Source organism: Physella acuta, unplaced genomic scaffold, assembly GCF_028476545.2.
Source record: "Physella acuta isolate Inbredline_101_S28 unplaced genomic scaffold, ASM2847654v3 ptg000335l, whole genome shotgun sequence".
NCBI classification, from domain to species: Eukaryota; Metazoa; Mollusca; class Gastropoda; family Physidae; genus Physella; species Physella acuta.
In genome coordinates, this window is record NW_026731854.1 from 490,001 (window position 1) to 509,760 (window position 19,760).

The 19,760-nt window shown below is 38.4% G+C and overlaps 3 protein-coding genes across 7 annotated transcripts in view; all 3 read right to left on the reverse strand.

Annotated features, from left to right (window-relative positions):
* Positions 1–1,198, reverse strand: part of LOC131940871 (C-type lectin domain family 2 member D2) — a 4,112-nt gene extending 2,914 nt beyond the window's left edge. Inside the window, exons 1-3 of one of the 4 annotated variants that reach the window (XM_059299773.1) lie at positions 1,183–1,198; positions 955–1,008; positions 165–280 (exon numbers count right to left, since the gene is read on the reverse strand). In XM_059299773.1, coding sequence (XP_059155756.1) covers positions 165–234 — 70 coding nt within the window. In that variant the 5' untranslated portion in view covers positions 235–280; positions 955–1,008; positions 1,183–1,198. Of the gene's footprint in view, positions 1–164; positions 281–940; positions 1,073–1,182 lie in introns of those variants that run through there. The other 3 variants (XM_059299772.1, XM_059299770.1, XM_059299771.1) reach the window with 3 other exon arrangements.
* Positions 1,199–5,230: 4,032 nt separating this feature from the next.
* Positions 5,231–8,850, reverse strand: LOC131940872 (galactose-specific lectin nattectin). Of its 2 annotated transcripts, none has more exons than XM_059299774.1 (5): positions 8,696–8,850; positions 8,290–8,374; positions 6,742–6,851; positions 5,731–5,830; positions 5,231–5,451 (listed from the first exon to the last, which is right to left on the reverse strand). In XM_059299774.1, the coding sequence occupies exons 2-5, from the start codon at positions 8,339–8,341 to the stop codon at positions 5,246–5,248; spliced, it is 468 nt and encodes a 155-aa protein (XP_059155757.1). In that variant the 5' UTR covers positions 8,342–8,374; positions 8,696–8,850; the 3' UTR covers positions 5,231–5,245. The 2 variants fall into 2 exon arrangements, with proteins under 2 accessions (XP_059155757.1, XP_059155758.1); XM_059299775.1 differs by lacking the exon at positions 8,696–8,850 and adding an exon at positions 8,590–8,684.
* Positions 8,851–9,323: 473 nt separating this feature from the next.
* On the reverse strand, positions 9,324–18,539 carry LOC131940874 (uncharacterized). Its single transcript, XM_059299776.1, has 4 exons — positions 18,354–18,539; positions 16,007–16,100; positions 11,423–11,558; positions 9,324–9,668 (listed from the first exon to the last, which is right to left on the reverse strand). Exons 2-4 carry the CDS (start codon positions 16,089–16,091, stop codon positions 9,500–9,502), a joined length of 390 nt encoding a protein of 129 aa, XP_059155759.1. The 5' UTR covers positions 16,092–16,100; positions 18,354–18,539; the 3' UTR covers positions 9,324–9,499.
* Between the last annotated feature and the right edge of the window lie 1,221 nt (positions 18,540–19,760).

Sequence of the window (19,760 nt, forward strand, 5' to 3'; positions counted from 1 at the left end):
TATTTAAAAATTGCTCTCAAATAGTGACCAAATTTATTTTTCTTTGTATGTGTCTGTTTCAAATACAGTAAACCATATTATTTATCCTTTATCTTTATATATTTTGCTATTTTTTAGCTTAGCTAAAAAGAATTGAAAACAATATACGTGTAAGCATGACGTACGTGGAGCTGTCTGGCTAAACACCGACGCCATCAAGCAGGTCAGACAGAGCAGGTGTACCGTCAGATCCATGAGCAGGTGTTATTAATCTCTGACAAAATGCTTTGATGAATTCACCCTAAACAAAACATAAACGGCCATGCAAGAAACAATCATTTGCAATCGGGAACACCCTAATCGTCACGAAACAAAACATAAACATTTGCAATCGTGAAAACCCTTAATAACACGAAACAAAATATAAACATTTGGAATCGTGAAAAACCTTAATGTAATGAAACAAAACATATACATTTGTAATTGTGAACCACTGGAGGGTAGAGTAACATAAGTTACAACTAAGTTTTAGTGCCTCAAATCATATAGACTATAAAGAATGAATCAGCATAGATATCGTGCTTCAACTCAAACCATACATAATTAGCATAGTTATGGTGCCTCAACTCTATACTAAACAGAATAAATTAGCATAGTTATAGGGCCTCAACTCATATACTATACGGAATAAATAAGCATAGTTATCGTGCCGCAACTCATATAAACCATACATAATTAGCATAGTTATAATGCTCTATAAAAACCATATAGAATCAGCATAGTTATAATGCCCTATATAAACCATACAGAATGAATTAGAATAGTTTTAGCACCTTAAACATGTTACTACTCTGCATGAACTATATGCACTTAGCATTCTTATACAGTGTACTTACTATTGTTACCAATTATACAAACTACGTAACAGTTTAATCTCTATTATCTTAAAATATTAACTTACTATATTTTACTTACTCTCTTGCTGTCTGCACGTTTGTAGGCTCTTTTAGATGTTTAAAGCTACGTGGCCTAAACAAAATATACATTTAATTACAAATAATTCAACAGACTTTTTTTTCATATTTAGATAGTATACAATTCCGTTTTTAAGACTCAGTATTAAGTAATTTAAAAGTAATGTAAATAACATCTAGCTTATCGTGATAAGCTCAGAATTAGTGCACCAGATGTTATACGTCTCACCTGTCTCAAGGTAAAATTATTGTCTTGACAACACTAGTTCAATAATCTGTGGTTGGGGAAAAGATGGTTGTCTCGTGGGTGCGCGCTAAAAAACACCCTTGCCTTGACCTCCTAACACTTTTCTGCTCTACTCAAATTAAATAATTAAATGCTTAAGTGTGATCCCTACTTTGTCCTTACGGTATTGTCCAATTAAATTCAAGTGTCTTGAAGATTAGAACAGTATTGTATTGTTATAATTTGATGCATTTATAAAAAATATCGTTTAATACTATAATACCTGAAACTTCAACCTTTATTTACCTACATCCTATCTTAAATTGAAAAAATAATCTTAAACTAGAAATAATTTATATTTTAAAATGTGTATTTTACAAACCAAGATTTCCATGCCAAACCCATTAATCTTCCTTAGCTATTGACATCCAACATTTTCATTAAAACTGATCCGGTACTAATTTTAGCTCCTGATGAAAAATCAGTACTTTATGCTTGTAATTTATACCTTACACTTATGGCTTTATGGGTTCTCAGTTTATGTCTTTTTTAGTTCTCAGCACTTTAATGGCTTTATTAATTCTCAGTACGTAATGGTTATACATGCTCTCAGTAGTAAGACTGTTAGTTCTCAGTACTTTTATGTCTTCATTAATTCTCGGTACTTTAATGGCGATCTATGTTCTCAGTCTTCGTATGGTTTAATTAGTTCTTAGTGCTTGCATGACTTTATTAGTTCTTAGTACTATTATGGCTATATTAGTTCTCAGTACTATTATGGCTTTTTTAGTTCTCGGTATATGTTTGGCTTAATTTGGTCTTTATATTTTACACTTGTGGCTTTAGTTTAATTTTGGGCTCACTTGGTCCTAATACCGGTGCGCGGACCTTTGACCACGGGTGCTTTGACCATAGGGGGTTTGACCATAGGGGGTTTGACCACAGCAGAGCTTTGACCATAGGGGCTTTGACCATAGGGGGTTTGACCACAGCGGGCCTTTGACCATAGCGGTGCTTTGACCATAGGGGGTTTGATCATAGGGGGTTTGACCATAGGGGGTTTGACCATAGGAGGTTTGACCACATGTGTTTTCTCAGCAGAGGGTCTTTGATCACAGGTGGTCTATCAACTGGTGTTTGATCACAAGCGCTGTGTCCGGCTTTGATCATAGGTGTGATACAATTAACACGATTTTATACATGTTTCCTGAGAGTACGTTAATAGAAATTAACATGTATTTAAAAAAAGCCAAGAACCGTATTTTAGTCTCCACATAAAGGCTGGTGCCAGACCTCATAGATTTATTTTAAATATAAATGAAACACAAATAATGCGACATATAACAAGTTTCACAAATAAATAAGGTAGAAGTACTTGAAAATACATAGCATATATAAAGGATAAAAAATGATACAAAACTTGCCAACAATATAGTCAAAGATGTAATACATAAAATGGTTAACTAAATGACAGATGTGCTATAGCACGCAAATATGTCAGTACATCTGTTTGACCATATTATTACATCATGTAGAAATTTAAAATATAATTTAGCAACTTTTAAAATAAATCCTTACCATATATGGACAGCATTGGACAAACCACCTGAGATCAAAGACCCTATGTGGACAAAACACCTATGATCAAAGGCGGACACAGCTCTTGTGATCAAACACCAGTTGATAGACCACCTGTGATCAAAGACCCTCTGCCGAGAAAACACCTGTGGTCAAACCCCCTATGGTCAAACCCCCTATGATCAAACCCCCTATGGTCAAAGCACCGCTATGGTCAAAGGCCCGCTGTGGTCAAACCCCCTAAGGTCAAAGCCCCTATGGTCAAAGCTCCGCTGTGGTCAAACCCCCTATGGTCAAAGCACCTGTGGTCAAAAGTCCTAGGACCCTAATACCAGAGGCGTAGCGACCCTTCCCCGGCATCCGGGGACAAACTTTCGATTTGCACCCCCCCCTCAAACTTTCGATTTGCAGCCCTCCTTCAAAGTTTCGATTTGCACACCCCTCAAACTTTCGATTTGCACCCCACCTCAAAACTTTCGATTTCTTTTTCCAACCCATTTTGGCGCCCCCTAAGGTCGGCGCCCGGGGACATATGCCCCCTCCCCCCCCTCTACGCCTCTGCCTAATACCATATTATTGTATGCCTCTTTGTGCTATAAACTGGTTGATCAAAGCAGCTACTACAGCACATTATAAACACGTAGGTCAGGGGAGACTAATCTAAACGTTTTATTATGCACACATCCCTTACCATAGCATGTATATGAACACAAAAATACTATAATTTCTTAGCTTTGTCTCGAGGCTGAACCGGTTCAATATCTTTTAATGTAGAATTAATGAGAACCTTTAATTTGTTTAAATTATGTAACTCGATAATGGTTGTATACTTTATAGTGACATACTTGAAGCATAATCTAGCCCACAGTTTCTGTAAGGTATCTTCCAGAAGGAAGGAGGGGTGGGCGTTGAGATATTTTAACATGTTCACCACCCAACCCTCCTCTCCCCCACGGGCAAAATAGAAGAATAAAAATTAATGTATATGGAAAATAATTATTTTTAAATCAGGTTAACCCCCCCCCCCCCACTGAAGCTTCGAAGTACCCCTCCCCTCCTACCACAGGAGAAAAGCCTGATTAGTTTAATCTTTTCGAATCTGTAAGGGCAGCACACATTAAATGGGACCCATAGATTGTCTGGTTTTTAAATTACGTTCTGTCTTACAAAGTATACAGCACACATTAAATGGGACCCATAGATTTTCTGCTTTTTAAATAACGTTCTGTCTTACAAAGTATACAGCACACATTAAATGGGACCCATAGACTTTCTGGTTTTAAAATTACGTTCTGTCTTACAAAGTATACAGCACACATTAAATGGGACCCCTTGATTGTCTGGTTTTAAAATTACGATCAGTCTTACAAAGTATACAGCACACCGTTAGCTAGCTAGCGCAAACTGAATTAAAATTATTGGTTTCTAAAAAAATAATAATAATAATAAAAAAATCAAAATTGCTGCGTCTTTTGTATAAATTCATAACTTTCTGTATGTTAGTACCAATATCATGTATGTAGACCTAAATATAGTGCTAGTAGTTTAAGGCGATACTGGTCATGGAACAAGGCGAGGGTGTTGGGTGAAAAAAAGTAAAATTCCCTTTCCAAATCTGACGGTCAATTGGGCAAGTGAAGTAGAGTTCACCTGCTTCAGTGACCTCGGCATATGAAGTGATAGTGTGGTCAGCACTTTGCCAAGCCGCCTTTACTTTCCCTAACGTTAGTTAGGTACCCATCAGAGCTGGGTGGACTCAGGGACGGTCTACTGACTTGAATCCGTAACCGTGTTGGTTGAGGGATAGTGAGGCGTTCTGATTGTGAGGGGTAAAGTTGTGGGGTGGGGGGGGGTTTGGCGAAAGATGGGTAACTGACGAAGGCAAAACAACCATTTTCTCACAATCTCACTAGTTTAAAACATACATTGTTACCACTATCCAAATTAATGGAATGGACCCTAAAATTGTAAGTATTAGGCATACATCTCAACATTTAAAAAAAAAACTATTAGGTAAGTTTGAGTTTAATGTTTAATTTTATTAGCAAGCAACACACTATTGTACTGATCGTAAGTTTATTAAGTCTTTAACAGACATGGATTAAAATAAACTTTCACACATTTTTTTTTTAACCTCATAGTGTTCCAAGTAAACAATTTAAACAAATCACACGTTGCTTTACCTCCATAAACACACATTGTAGAGCAGTGGCGTAGCGAGGTCGGGTGTCACCCGGTGCGGCACTTAATGGTGTCACCCCCCCCCAGAGGCATAGAGGTCCTTCCCAGGGACAAACTTTCAAATTTTCGATTTGCACCCCCCCCCCCCCCCCCTCAAACTTTCGATTTGCACCCCCCCTCGAGTTTTTCTCTATATATTTTGCTATTTTTTTCCCTTGGTGTCACCCCCCTAAATGGTGTCACCCGGTGCGGTCCGCACCCCCCGCCCCCCCCCCCCCCTCGCTACGCCCCTGCTGTAGAGTCAAATCTACACTTGTTTTCCCTTAACAGTCATGCAGATGAAATTGGCCTTGTCTGCGCAGTCGCGTGCCTTAGCCTGGCCGGTAGAGTACAACATAGCGCAGTGTGCTGTGGGGTCCGGTGCCTCATCCTTGCGGAAAAAGATGTCAGCCTTGGTTTTCCCGTGCCACAGCCAGACGGAACTGGTTTTCAAATCATTGGCGCCAATCCAAGCTGGTTACATGGTAACAAAACAAAAAGAATGTGTTCATTCACGTAGCTAGTTATAGTACAATCATAGATTGTAGGTTGATTTTGTTAGCTGAACGTAAAAAATATTTTGTAAAAATCACACAGAAAGACTGTTACAGAACAATATATATATATATATATATATATATATATATATATATATATATATATATATATATATATATATATATATATATATATATATATATATATATATATATATATATATATTCTGTAGTTTGTAAAGATAGTCAAACTTACATGTATTCCAAGCCAACAAGTTGATAACCTCATACACAAAAGCCCATCTTCTTGCGTTGGTTATTTTGACTAGGACTTTCTTGTCATCCGCGCATACACTCTACAGTAATATTGGATAAGTAACAATTACAACAGTATAGGGTATCTATTGTATATAGAGTGTGATGGGTATTGTAAGCCTGAATCATATTAGCATATGTAAGCATATATATATATATATATATATATATATATATATATATATATATATATATATATATATATATATATATATATGCGTGTGTCTGTATGTATGTATGTAAAACGTCCATATCTACTCAACAAACGCCCAATCCATATTTGCCATCACACACACAGACACACACAAAACATACAGAGACACACACATATACCCTCAATCACACCCAAACTAATCCTACAAACATGCCCCTACATTTACAAAAGGTGTTTCGCCTTATGACCTAGTGTTCACCAAATCTCTAGTAAAATGGAACATTAGTTTATTTACCGTTTCGCCCATATGACCTAGTGTTCACCAAAGCTCTAGTAAAATAAGACATTAGTTTATTTACCGTTTCGCCCATATGATCTAGTGTTCACCAAAGCTCTAGTAAAATAAGACATTAGTTTATTTACCGTTTCGCCCATATGATCTAGTGTTCACCAAAGCTCTAGTAAAATAAGACATTAGTTTATTTACCGTTTCGCCCATATGACCTAGTGTTCACCAAAGCTCTAGTAAAATAAGACATTAGTTTATTTACCGTTTCGCCCATATGACCTAGTGTTCACCAAAGCTCTAGTAAAATAAGACATTAGTTTAGTTAAAGTTTCGCCATTTGACATGTTGTGCACATAAGCTCTTGTAAATGGAACATTAGTTTAGTTACTGTTTCGCCTTATAACCAAGTGTTCACCATAAGCTCTTGTAAATGGAACATTAGTTTAGTTACTGTTTCGCCTTATAACCAAGTGTTCACCAGAGCTCTATTAAAGTGGAACATTAGTTACCGCTGCTTCGTCCCAGCCTGCCTCTCTAGCGTGGAAGTCAAAACAAATTTTCTGGAACTCGACTGTGAATATTTCAGGGTTGGTCTTACTTTTGCCTGACACACAGATACCTGGTACACAGGAGGGTACAACATCAGCACACGTCACAACTACAGCACACGTCACAACATCAGTACACGTCACAGCACACGTCACAACATCAGCACACGTCACAACAACAGCACACGTCACAACATCAGCACACCTCACAACATCAGCACACGTCACAACATCAGCACACGTCACAACATCAGCACACGTCACAACATCAGCACACGTCACAACATCAGCACACGTCACAACATCAGCACACGTCACAACATCAGCACACGTCACAACATCAGCACACGTCACATCACACGTCACAACATCAGCACACGTCTCAACATCAGCACACGTCACAACATCAGCACACGTCACAACATCAGCACACGTCACAACATCAGCACACGTCACAACATCAGCACACGTCACAACATCAGCACACGTCACAACATCAGCACACGTCACAACATCAGCACACGTCACAACATCAGCACACGTCACAACATCAGCACACGTCACAACATCAGCACACGTCACAACATCAGCACACGTCACAACATCAGCACACGTCACAACATCAGCACACGTCACAACATCAGCACACGTCACAACATCGGCACACGTCTCAACATCAGCACACGTCACAACATCAGTACACGTCACATCATCAGCACACGTCACATCATCAGCACACGAAACAACATCAGCACACGTCACATCACACGTCACAACATCGGCACACGTCTCAACATTAGCACACGTCACAACATGAGCAGACGTCACAATATCAGCACACGTCACATCACACCTCACAACATGAGCAGACGTCACAACATTAGCACACGTCACAACATCAGCACACGTCACATCACACCTCACAACATGAGCAGACGTCACAACATTAGCACACGTCACAACATTAGCACACGTCACATCACACCTCACAACATGAGCAGACGTCACAACATTAGTACACGTCACAACATCAGCACACGTCACAACACATGTCACAACATCAGCACACGTCACAACATCAGCACACGTCACAATACTAGGTAACTTGTCTAACACTTCCATAGCTAACTGAAAACTTCTATAGTTAACTAATCCCATATATATATTTAACTAAGCACATATATAGTTAACTAAACACATCTATTATTAACTATACACATCTATAGAACAAAAACATCTATAGTTAACTCAGCACATCTATAAATAACTTAACACATCTATAATTAACGCAGTACTTCCAAGTTAAGTCAACGTAAAACATGTGAGATAATTAAACACCCTTAACTTACATTATGTGAAACATATAAAATTCTTGCATTCCACTTTAGTAAATGGAAAACACGTGAAATAAGTAACATCACAAGAATTGTATATACTTTAAAACAGGTGATAATTAGAAACTAATTGGGTGTCCACTAATATTTTATAATCTAAAAATGTGTTAAATACCTGCGACTCTCTGAATGATGACCACGACAGTGACACACATTAAATACAACATAGTTGAATGTTGTCTTAGAAGCCTCACAAGAATCTGTTTAAAAATTGTTTACAATAAAAACCTTAAAAAAGGCATTACGATTCTACTGTAACTAATGTTGTGTATTTATTATATTTACTTTTATTATCTACCTTCGAATCTACTCCAGCTACTGTAATGTATTTATATATTTAATTTCAATATATATTTATAAATCTACTATAACTACTATAATGTAACTATTATATTTACTTTAATTATGCACTTACAGTATGTAGTGACTATATATAATGTCTACAAAAAGCACTTTAAGTTAAGTAGCTTTTTTGAAGTGTGCATTTACTCTGTGTACTTACAACGCATATGCCTACTTACAATAAATATACACAGCCGATATTATTGTTGTATACAACGAATTTTCTAATAGTTGAACAGGTTTCTAACACTAGTAATTCAATTCAAATTTCACACCGAACAATAACTTATCATCAGGCTTTAACTACTAAATCAGTGATTAATCCTCAAGTGTAGAGACCAATCCACGAGACATGCCTAATCCGATGAACAGATGTAATGGGCCACGTCCTTAAGATTGTTGAGTTGATCATTTCTGAACTTGAAGACAATCTTATTTCTTCTAGTAAAAATATTTGCAACTGATTTGTGAGACTCTTGTTTAAACATTTAAAGGTGATTTGAACAAATGTCGACTCGGGCAATTGTCGCATTCAGTAAAAGGACATTTCGGGAAAACGGCGCTTGGGCAAACGGTATTCGGTCAAGTGTCTTTTGGGTATTTGTCTTAAACACACACGCGCACGCACGCACGCACGCACATACACATACCCCCCCCCACATATATATATATATATATATATATATATATATATATATATATATATATACCTATTAACAATACACTATGAACATCGAACATAATTTATTACAGAAAAAATGTTGAAAATAATTTAGTGAAGAGACAAGTTAAATCTTTGTTTTAAACAAACTTTTGTTTTAATGATTCATATCTCATTCATCAAATATTTTATTTTCTAGCTCCGTTGTTCAATCAGGGTTTGATGTTCTGATTCAAGATATTGTTTTTCCACACAAATAATGTCCAGATGAAATATCCGATGGGGGAGGCGGAACCTTAACATGTTTCCAGCTCAACCGATTCTAATTCGCCACCATCATCGCCACCTTTCTCTTGTGAGCAACCTTTGTGCAGCTTTTGGTGGTGAGTTTTCTCAGCGACACAGCCACGAAGATATTGAGTACCAGAGCCACGGTCACAAAAAGGGGAAACAAGGTGCTGGCAAATGCTGGCATGATGATGAAGGCTTGCCTGTTGACAAACGCCCAGATTTAACGTAATAAAAGCGTTTTGTAAAGAGGAATAAACATTTTTTTTTAAATAATATGTTTTTAACACATTGTATATCATTGTATTATGGATGGCAGAATTAAGAAATTCGAAATATAGAATAAAATATAAAAAGTTGAACAGAAATAGAAATAATCGCTACACGTGAATGAAACGGGGGGGGGGGGTTATGGCAAAATCAGAGGCTTTAATTTAAGTCCTATATTTATTTCAGTAAATGTAATGCTATAAGTGTTTTGAACAAATAGCTAAAGTAAAGGACATTGTTTTATAAAAGCCTAACAGAAGCCTCAGACTGGCCGACCAAACAGCTTCCACAAGTGACGATACCACCTCCAAACATCGACACAACTTCCGAATACCGACACTACATCCGTCCACCTACAACACTTCCGCACAACGACACCACTACAATACACTGACACAACTTCCGAATACCGACACTACATCCGTCCACCTACAACACTTCCGTATACCGACACCACTACAATACACTGACACAACTTCCGAATACCGACACTACATCCGTCCACCTACAACACTTCCGTATACCGACACCACTACAATACACTGACACAACTTCCGAATACCGACATTACATCCGTCCACCTACAACACTTCCGTATACCGACACCATTAGCGTAAAAATTCACCACGGTCGTACATCACTTGCATATACCGATGGTTCTAGTGTTTGGGGATGGACGTTTAAACTCATTTATTTCATTTTTTCAAAGATTATTAAAAACAATCTATATATATAACTCTTCTGGGAGACACTAGAAAACAAGCTGTAAAGGCGCTCCCACCCCCACCCCTACATGGTCTGATGAGCTGTGGTTTACAAACAGAGCCGGGTTTAATGACGACTATTAGGGGCAGATAATTTAGTTTGAAACTATTTTAAACGTGGGGGGGGGGGGGGGGTAACTAAGTGGAGTATACTTTAACGGAGGGGGGAGGAGGGGGGGGGGTTATCGTCCTTAACGAGCTACTTATAGTGTTTTAAAGAAGTATTTTTAGTGGCAGCGTTGGTAGTGTCGAATTCACAAATTATGAATAGCTGAAAAGTAGAAAAAACAAACAACTAAATAGAGGCGTATGATATGCCGCGGGTCGGCTCGTACTAAAAAAATACGCAGTGTAATATATACCATCTGAGCACTAATAATGGACCTTTTTTAAAGGATTGTAATGATTTTGTTCGAATTTGCTAAATTGTTCTGGAAAATAAAATCATTTATTTAAGACGTACGATAACTGAAATAATTTAAGCTGTGAATTTGTTCAAATAATAGAAATATATAATGAGATATATTAGAAATTAAAAAAAAATATAAAAAGCCGAAGAAAATGATTTTATAATATATAACACTCACCAAAGGTAGTAAAATACTGACCAATGCAATATAAAGGAAAATAAAATAATTTAGATTTAAAGTAACATACTGACCAATGATGTATGAATTGTGTAATAAAATACTAGGTTCAAAGTAAAATATAGACGATTGCAGTTTGAATTTTAATAAAACACGAAAGATTAAAGTAAAATACTGACCTATACAGTATAAACTAAAATAAAACACTTAAGGTTTAAAGTATAATACTAACCAATGCAGTATAAATTGAAAAAATACTGAAGATTTAACGTAAACTACATACCAATTCAGTACTGCAGGTAACAGAGTACTAAAGGTTTAAAGTAAAATACTGACCAATGCAGTACTGCAGGTAACAGAATACTGAAGGTCAGAAGTATTCGGATCAGCTGGAAAACGTAGGCAAGCTGTTCAAAGAAGGGCCGTGGTAATGAGCCACCTCCCAGCAGGGCAAACATGTAGATAAACAGGGCTGGAAGGAAGAAAACATGTAGATAAACAGAGCGGGAAGGAAACATGTAGATAAACAGGGCTGGAAGGAAACATGTAGATAAACAGGGCTGGAAGGAAACATGTAGATAAACAGGGCTGGAAGGAAGGAAACATGTAGATAAACAGGGCTGGAAGGAAACATGTAGATAAACAGGGCTGGAAGGAAGGAAACATGTAGATATACCGGGCTGGAAGGAAACATGTAGATAAACAGGGCTGGAAGGAAGGAAACATGTAGATAAACAGGGCTGGAAGGAAACATGTACATAAACAGGGCTGGAAGGACAGAAACATGTAGATAAACAGGGCTGGAAGGAAACATGTAGATAAACAGGGCTGGAAGGAGACATGTAGATAAACAGGGCTGGAAGGACAGAAACATGTAGATAAACAGGGCTGGAAGGAAACATGTAGATAAACAGGGCTGGAAGGAAACATGTAGATAAACAGGACTGGAAGGAAACATGTAGATAAACAGGGCTGGAAGGAAACATGTAGATAAACAGGGCTGGAAGGAAGGAAACATGTAGATAAACAGGGCTGGAAGGAAACATGTAGATAAACAGGGCTGGAAGGAAACATGTAGATAAATAGGACTGGAAAAAAGGAAACATGTAGATAAACAGGGCTTGAAGGAAACATGTAGATAAACAGGGCTGGAAGGAAACATGTAGATAAACAGGGCTGGAAGGAAACATGTAGATAAACAGGGCTGGAAGGAAACATGTAGATAAACAGGGCTGGAAGGAAGGAAACATGTAGATAAACAGGGCTGGAAGAAAACATGTAGATAAACAGGGCTGGAAGGACAGAAACATGTAGATAAACAGGGCTGGAAGGAAACATGTAGATAAACAGGGCTGGAAGGAAACATGTAGATAAACAGGGCTGGAAGGAAACATGTAAATAAACAGGGCTGGAAGGAAACATGTAGATAAACAGGGCTGGAAGGAAACATGTAGATAAACAGGGCTGGAAGGAAACATGTAGATAAACAGGGCTGGAAGGAAACATGTAAATAAACAGGGCTGGGAGGAAACATGTAGATAAACAGGGCTGGAAGGAAACATGTAGATAAACAGGGCTGGAAGGAAACATGTAGATAAACAGGACTGGAAAGAAGGAAACATGTAGATAAACAGGGCTTGAAGGAAACATGTAGATAAACAGGGCTGGAAGGAAGAAACATGTAGATAAACAGGGCTGGAAGGAAACATGTAGATAAACAGGGCTGGAAGGAAACATGTAGATAAACAGGTCTGAAAGTCAACAAGTAGATAAACAGGGTTGGAGGGAAATATGTAGATAAACAGGTCTGAAAGTAAACATGTAGATAAACAGGGCTGGAAGGAAGGAAACATGTAGATAAACAGGGCTGGAAGGAAACATGTAGATAAACAGGGCTGGAAGGACAGAAACATGTAGATAAACAGGGCTGGAAGAAAACATGTAGATAAACAGGGCTGGAAGGAAACATGTAGATAAACAGGGCTGGAAGGACAGAAACATGTAGATAAACAGGGCTGGAAGGAAACATGTAGATAAACAGGGCTGGAAGGAAACATGTAGATAAACAGGGCTGGAAGGAAACATGTAGATAAACAGGGCTGGAAGGAAACATGTAGATAAACAGGGCTGGAAGGAAGGAAACATGTAGATAAACAGGGCTGGAAGGAAACATGTAGATAAACAGGGCTGGAAGGAAACATGTAGATAAACAGGGCTGGAGGAAGGAAACATGTAGATAAACAGGGCTGGAAGGAAACATGTAGATAAACAGGGCTGGAAGGACAGAAACATGTAGATAAACAGGGCTGGAAGGAAGGAAACATGTAGATATACAGGGCTGGAAGTAAACATGTAGATAAACTGGGCTGGAAGGACAGAAACATGTAGATAAACAGGGCTGGAAGGAAACATGTAGATAAACAGGGCTGGAAGGAAACATGTAGATAAACAGGTCTGAAAGTCAACAAGTAGATAAACAGGGCTGGAAGGAAGGAAACATATAGATAAACAAGGTTGGAGGGAAACATGTAGATAAACAGGTCTGAAAGTAAACAAATAGATAAACAGGGCTGGAAGGAAGGAAACATGTAGATAAACAGGGCTGGAAGGAAACATGTAGATAAACAGGGCTGGAAGGACAGAAACATGTAGATAAACAGGGCTGGAAGGAAGGAAACATGTAGATAAACACGGCTGGAAGGAAACATGTAGATAAACAGGGCTGGAAGGACAGAAACATGTAGATAAACAGGGCTGGAAGGAAGGAAACATGTAGATAAACAGGGCTGGAAGGAAACATGTAGATAATCAGGGCTGGAAGGAAACATGTAGATAAACAGGGCTGGAAGGAAACATGTAGATAAACAGGGCTGGAAGGACAGAAACATGTAGATAAACAGGGCTTGTAGGAAGGAAACATGTAGATAAACAGGGCTGGAAGGAAACATGTAGATAAACAGGGCTGGAAGGACAGAAACATGTAGATAAACAGGGCTGGAAGGAAGGAAACATGTAGATATACAGGGCTGGAAGGAAACATGTAGACAAACAGGGCTGGAGGGAAGGAAACATGTAGATAAACAGGGCTGGAAGGAAACATGTAGATAAACAGGGCTGGAAGGACAGAAACATGTAGATAAACAGGGCTGGAAGGAAACATGTAGATAAACAGGGCTGGAAGGAAACATGTAGATAAACAGGGCTGGAAGGAAGGAAACATGTAGATAAACAGGGCTGGAAGGAAACATGTAGATAAACAGGGCTGGAAGGAAGGAAACATGTAGATAAACAGGGCTGGAAGGAAGGAAACATGTAGATAAACTGGGCTGGAAGGAAACATGTAGATAAACAGGACTGGAAGGACAGAAACATGTAGATAAACAGGGCTTGTAGGAAGGAAACATGTAGATAAACAGGGCTGGAAGGAAACATGTAGATAAACAGGGCTGGAAGGACAGAAACATGTAGATAAACAGGGCTGGAAGGAAGGAAACATGTAGATATACAGGGCTGGAAGGAAACATGTAGACAAACAGGGCTGGAGGGAAGGAAACATGTAGATAAACAGGGCTGGAAGGAAACATGTAGATAAACAGGGCTGGAAGGAAGGAAACATGTAGATAAACAGGGCTGGAAGGAAACATGTAGATAAACAGGGCTGGAAGGACAGAAACATGTAGATAAACAGGGCTGGAAGGAAACATGTAGTTAAACAGGGCTGGAAGGAAACATGTAGATAAACAGGGCTGGAAGGAAACATGTAGATAAACAGGGCTGGAAGGAAACATGTAGATAAACAGGGCTGGAAGGACAGAAACATGTAGATAAACAGGGCTGGAAGGAAACATGTAGATAAACAGGGCTGGAAGGAAACATGTAGATAAACAGGGCTGGAAGGAAACATGTAGATAAACAGGGCTGGAAGGAAACATGTAGATAAACAGGGCTGGAAGGAAGGAAACATGTAGATAAACAGGGCTGGAAGGAAACATGTAGATAAACTGGGCTGGAAGGAAACATGTAGATAAACAGGACTGGAAAGAAGGAAACATGTAGATAAACAGGGCTTGAAGGAAACATGTAGATAAACAGGGCTGGAAGGAAGAAACATGTAGATAAACAGGGCTGGAAGGAAACATGTAGATAAACAGGGCTGGAAGGAAACATGTAGATAAACAGGTCTGAAAGTCAACAAGTAGATAAACAGGGCTGGAAGGAAGGAAACATATAGATAAACAGGGTTGGAGGGAAATATGTAGATAAACAGGTCTGAAAGTAAACAAGTAGATAAACAGGGCTGGAAGGAAGGAAACATGTAGATAAACAGGGCTGTAAGGAAACTTGTAGATAAACAGGGCTGGAAGGAAACATGTAGATAAAAAGGGCTAGAAGGAAACGTATAGATAAACAGGGCTGGAAGGAAGGAAACATGTAGATAAACAGGGCTGGAAGAAAGGAAACGGTTTCTTTTTTTAATGGACATTTCAATGTTATCATAATGGGAATGGCTTGATTTAAGTTTAACACTTGCTACGTGGTATAATACTGTGGGTCGCTTACTGGAGCCGTGTAGTGGGCTTTTGTGGGTAACATCTTGCAAGCTTATGTTCAATATATATATATATATATATATATATATATATATATATATATATATATATATATATATATATATATATATATATATATATATATACGTGTCTCTCAATGATGGCAGCGAAGGTAGTTTGATGTCTTATCAAAACTTTACTTTACATTTAAAGCAAGCGTTGTTGTGTTTTAATAATTTCATTAAGGGATTGACAATTAACAATTAGGATCCTGAAAACCCACAATACAATAGATTCTTTAGGTGAAGTGGATTCAACATTAGCCATGTTTAAAATATGCTATCACATGTAAGAGCTCCCTTATACCTACCAAGAAGTGTTATACAATGGGCAGTTTCCCCAGCCCAGCTCAGCTGGGTGGTGTCCGTCCCATTAGACTCATCTGCGTCGGCCATACCTGAAGGCTAACAAAATCCAAAAACTAAATAGTAGTAGTTAAATGGTCACATGTGTTGGTCATGTGCTATTGTCTTGTATGTTCACGTGTGTTGGTCATGTGCTATTGTCTAGTATGTTCACGTGTGTTGGTCATGTTGCTATTGTCTAGTATGGTCGCGTATGTTGGTCATGTGCTATTGTCTAGTATGGTCACGTGTGTTGGTCATGTGCTATTGTCTAGTATGGTCAGGTGTGTTGGTCATGTGCTATTGTCTAGTATGTTCACGTGTGTTGGTCATGTGCTATTGTCTAGTATGTTCACGTGTGTTGGTCATGTTGCTATTGTCTAGTATGGTCGCGTATGTTGGTCATGTGCTATTGTCTAGTATGGTCACGTGTGTTGGTCATGTGCTATTGTCTAGTATGGTCAGGTGTGTTGGTCATGTGCTATTGTCTAGTATGGTCACATGTGTTGGTCATGTGCTATTGTCTAGTATGGTCAGGTGTGTTGGTCATGTGCTATTGTCTAGTATGGTCACATGTGTTGGTCATGTGCTATTGTCTAGTATGGTCAGGTGTGTTGGTCATGTGCTATTGTCTAGTATGGTCACGCGTGTTGGTCATGTGCTATTGTCTATTATGGTCACATGTGTTGGTCATGTGCTATTGTCTAGTATGGTCAGGTGTGTTGGTCATGTGCTATTGTCTAGTATGGTCACGTGTGTTGGTCATGTGCTATTGTCTAGTATGGTCAGGTGTGTTGGTCATGTGCTATTGTCTAGTATGATCACGTGTGTTGGTCATGTGCTATTGTCTGGTCACGTGTGTTGGTCATGTGCTATTGTCTAGTATTATTGTTACGTGTGTTGGGCATTGGCTATTGTCTAGTATGGTCAGGTGTGTTGGTCATGTGCTATTGTCTAATATAATCACGTATGTTGGTCATGTGCTATTGTCTAATATAATCACGTATGTTGGTCATGTGCTATTGTCTAGTATTATTGTCACGTGTGTTTCGGGCATGTGCTATTGTCTAGGTAGGTAAGGATGAAAGCTTACAGCTCAATCTAAAACATCATCTAGTAGCCTAACTAAAAACCTGACTAAAAAGAGTAGAACTGGTTGAAAATTCTTGTTGCATACGTGATTACGTCACCACCAAAATACGAGACTGTGACATATAATAATAGTTATAACATGAATATTAGTATTTGAAATGTAATACACATGAGTGCTAAACTAGTAGTAAACAATTACTTCTGGTAAACGTAACGTAAACAAAATGAAGGTGATTACTGTAGAGATTCAAACTGTTTAATAGACGGGGTTTACCGTTTCTGAATACATTCAAATTTGCTTTTATTTTCATACCTTGCAATACATTACATAAGGCTATTCATATTATAACTACTAAAACAAAATATAGCTAGGCTAAGATAACATAGTGTAATTACAAAATAATGGACGCCGCTACACATAAAAATCAGTTGGAAAAAGTGCTGATCCCACAGAGGCGTAGCGATGGGGGGTGGGATGGGGCAGGGGGTACATATCTCCTCGGGCGCCGACCTTAGGGGGCGCCAAAATGGGTTGTAAAAACAAATTAAAATATCATTTTAGCTGCATTTTTGCATTATAAATAGTTTGAGGGGGGGGGGGGGGGGTAGGGTGTAAATTGATAGTTTGAGGGGGGGGAGGCTGCTAATTGAAAATTTACTCCCGAGCTGGGCGCCAAATTGAAAGTTTGTCCCCGGGAAGGGTCGCTACGCCTCTGTGACCACAAATTTCCTTCATATGCCGATGTCAAGAAAAATGAACACTACTTCGTCTGCCCATTGGATTGCTAGGTATAAAGAGCATTGTTTACTTACATCATTAAATTATGACATATGGCATCTCCAAACACAAATTAATCATTAAGTATAATTTTAAAGTATTTGTGGCTACACTACATACACGTGTAAGCTAATTGTTCAGATCCAATACAATACACAATTCTAATAACGAGCAAAACATTTAAAAAATGACAACTTCGATTTTGGTCGTTTGATTATCAGTTTTAAAGTATTCTAAAGAGATGTTTACGCACGTTTTTAAAGAAAGTACTAGAATCTAGATCTATTCATTTTAGTATTATCGATTTTCGCAACCGAACACTGATCATAACCGTTTGACATTGGTAACTAAGAAATTGGATCTAGATCTAGATCAAACTATATAAGTAGTTATCTGATGCATTACTTATATCTAATATTTTATAAATAAAATAATGAATTCACCTTTGTTTTAATTCAGGAGAAATCGAAACGATGAAATCACGTGTGGGATTTAGTCACTGTTGTTTAAAAAGTAAAACGAATCGACTAAAAGGCTTTTAAGCGTAGAATGTCTACATCACACCGTGTAAAACAAGTTTCCTCCTTAAGTTTGTTCACCTCACCCAATAGATGTTTTAGTGTTGACAACAATTCTATGGCAACATGGCACCAGTGCTGAACATGATAATAAAACAAATGGTGCGAATTCTGATCATTAGAGAATCTATCTATATTTATGATCTTAAATAAATATAATCTAGTCGAAATTTAGTTCTGAATAATTTAAGAAGTAATATAACAAAAATAACAAAATCATCATCAGTAAATAGTAATAAAATATAAAAAAAACTCTTTTTAACATAGCCCATAGAGCCGTTGAAGTAGTGTCAGTGGCGTAGCGAGGTCGGGTGTCACCCGGTGCGACACTTAATGGTGTCACCCCCCCCCCCCAGAGACGTTTTCGATTTGTACCCCCCCCCCCTCAAGTTTTCGACTTGCACCCCCCCTCAAGCTTTCGATTTGCACCCCCCCCCCGTCAAGTTTTTCTCTATATATTTTGCTATTTTTTGCCTTGGTGTCACCCCCCTAAATGGTGTCACCCGGTGCGATCCGCACCCCCCGCCCCCCCTCGCTACAACCCTGAGTAGTGTTCATCCCTGTTTCAGTGACTTCAGCCTATGAAGAGATAGTGTACAGTCCCCTTTTTCAAACGTCTCGGCCTATAGGGCAAGTGAAGTAGTGTTCACTTGTTTCTCTGACCTCGGCATATGAAGAGATAGTGTGGTCAGCACTGCCCAGCCGCCTTTACTTTCCCTAACATGAGTTAGGTACCCATCAGAGTTGGGTGGACTCAGGGACGGTCTACTGACTTGAACCCGGATTCGAACTCGAGGATTACTGGTTAGCAGTCCAGCTCTCTACCGCTAGACCACTCCGTCCCATAAGAGATAGTTTAGCCATCACTATTCCCAGCAACGTTTACTTTTCGTAACATGCGTTAGGTACCCATCATCAAGCCCCTGATCCGAACTAGAGGCTTTCAGGTTAGCAGTCGAACGCTCTACCATTCGACATTGACGTCTCTCAATAGTAGTTATATATAATATAATGAATGTTAGCCTCCACGAATGCCGTTGTCCCAGGTATATTTTGACAGATGATTCAAGTTGTAACATTGACCTACTGTACTGGACATCCAACTAGCCAGACAATTTATTATTAGCTCACCTAAAAGCTTTCCAATTTGTTTTCGAAGATCAGAATAACATTGTTGTAATGCAAAAATGACAAATAAGCAAACTAATATATATATATATATATATATATATATATATATATATATATATATATATATATATATATATATAT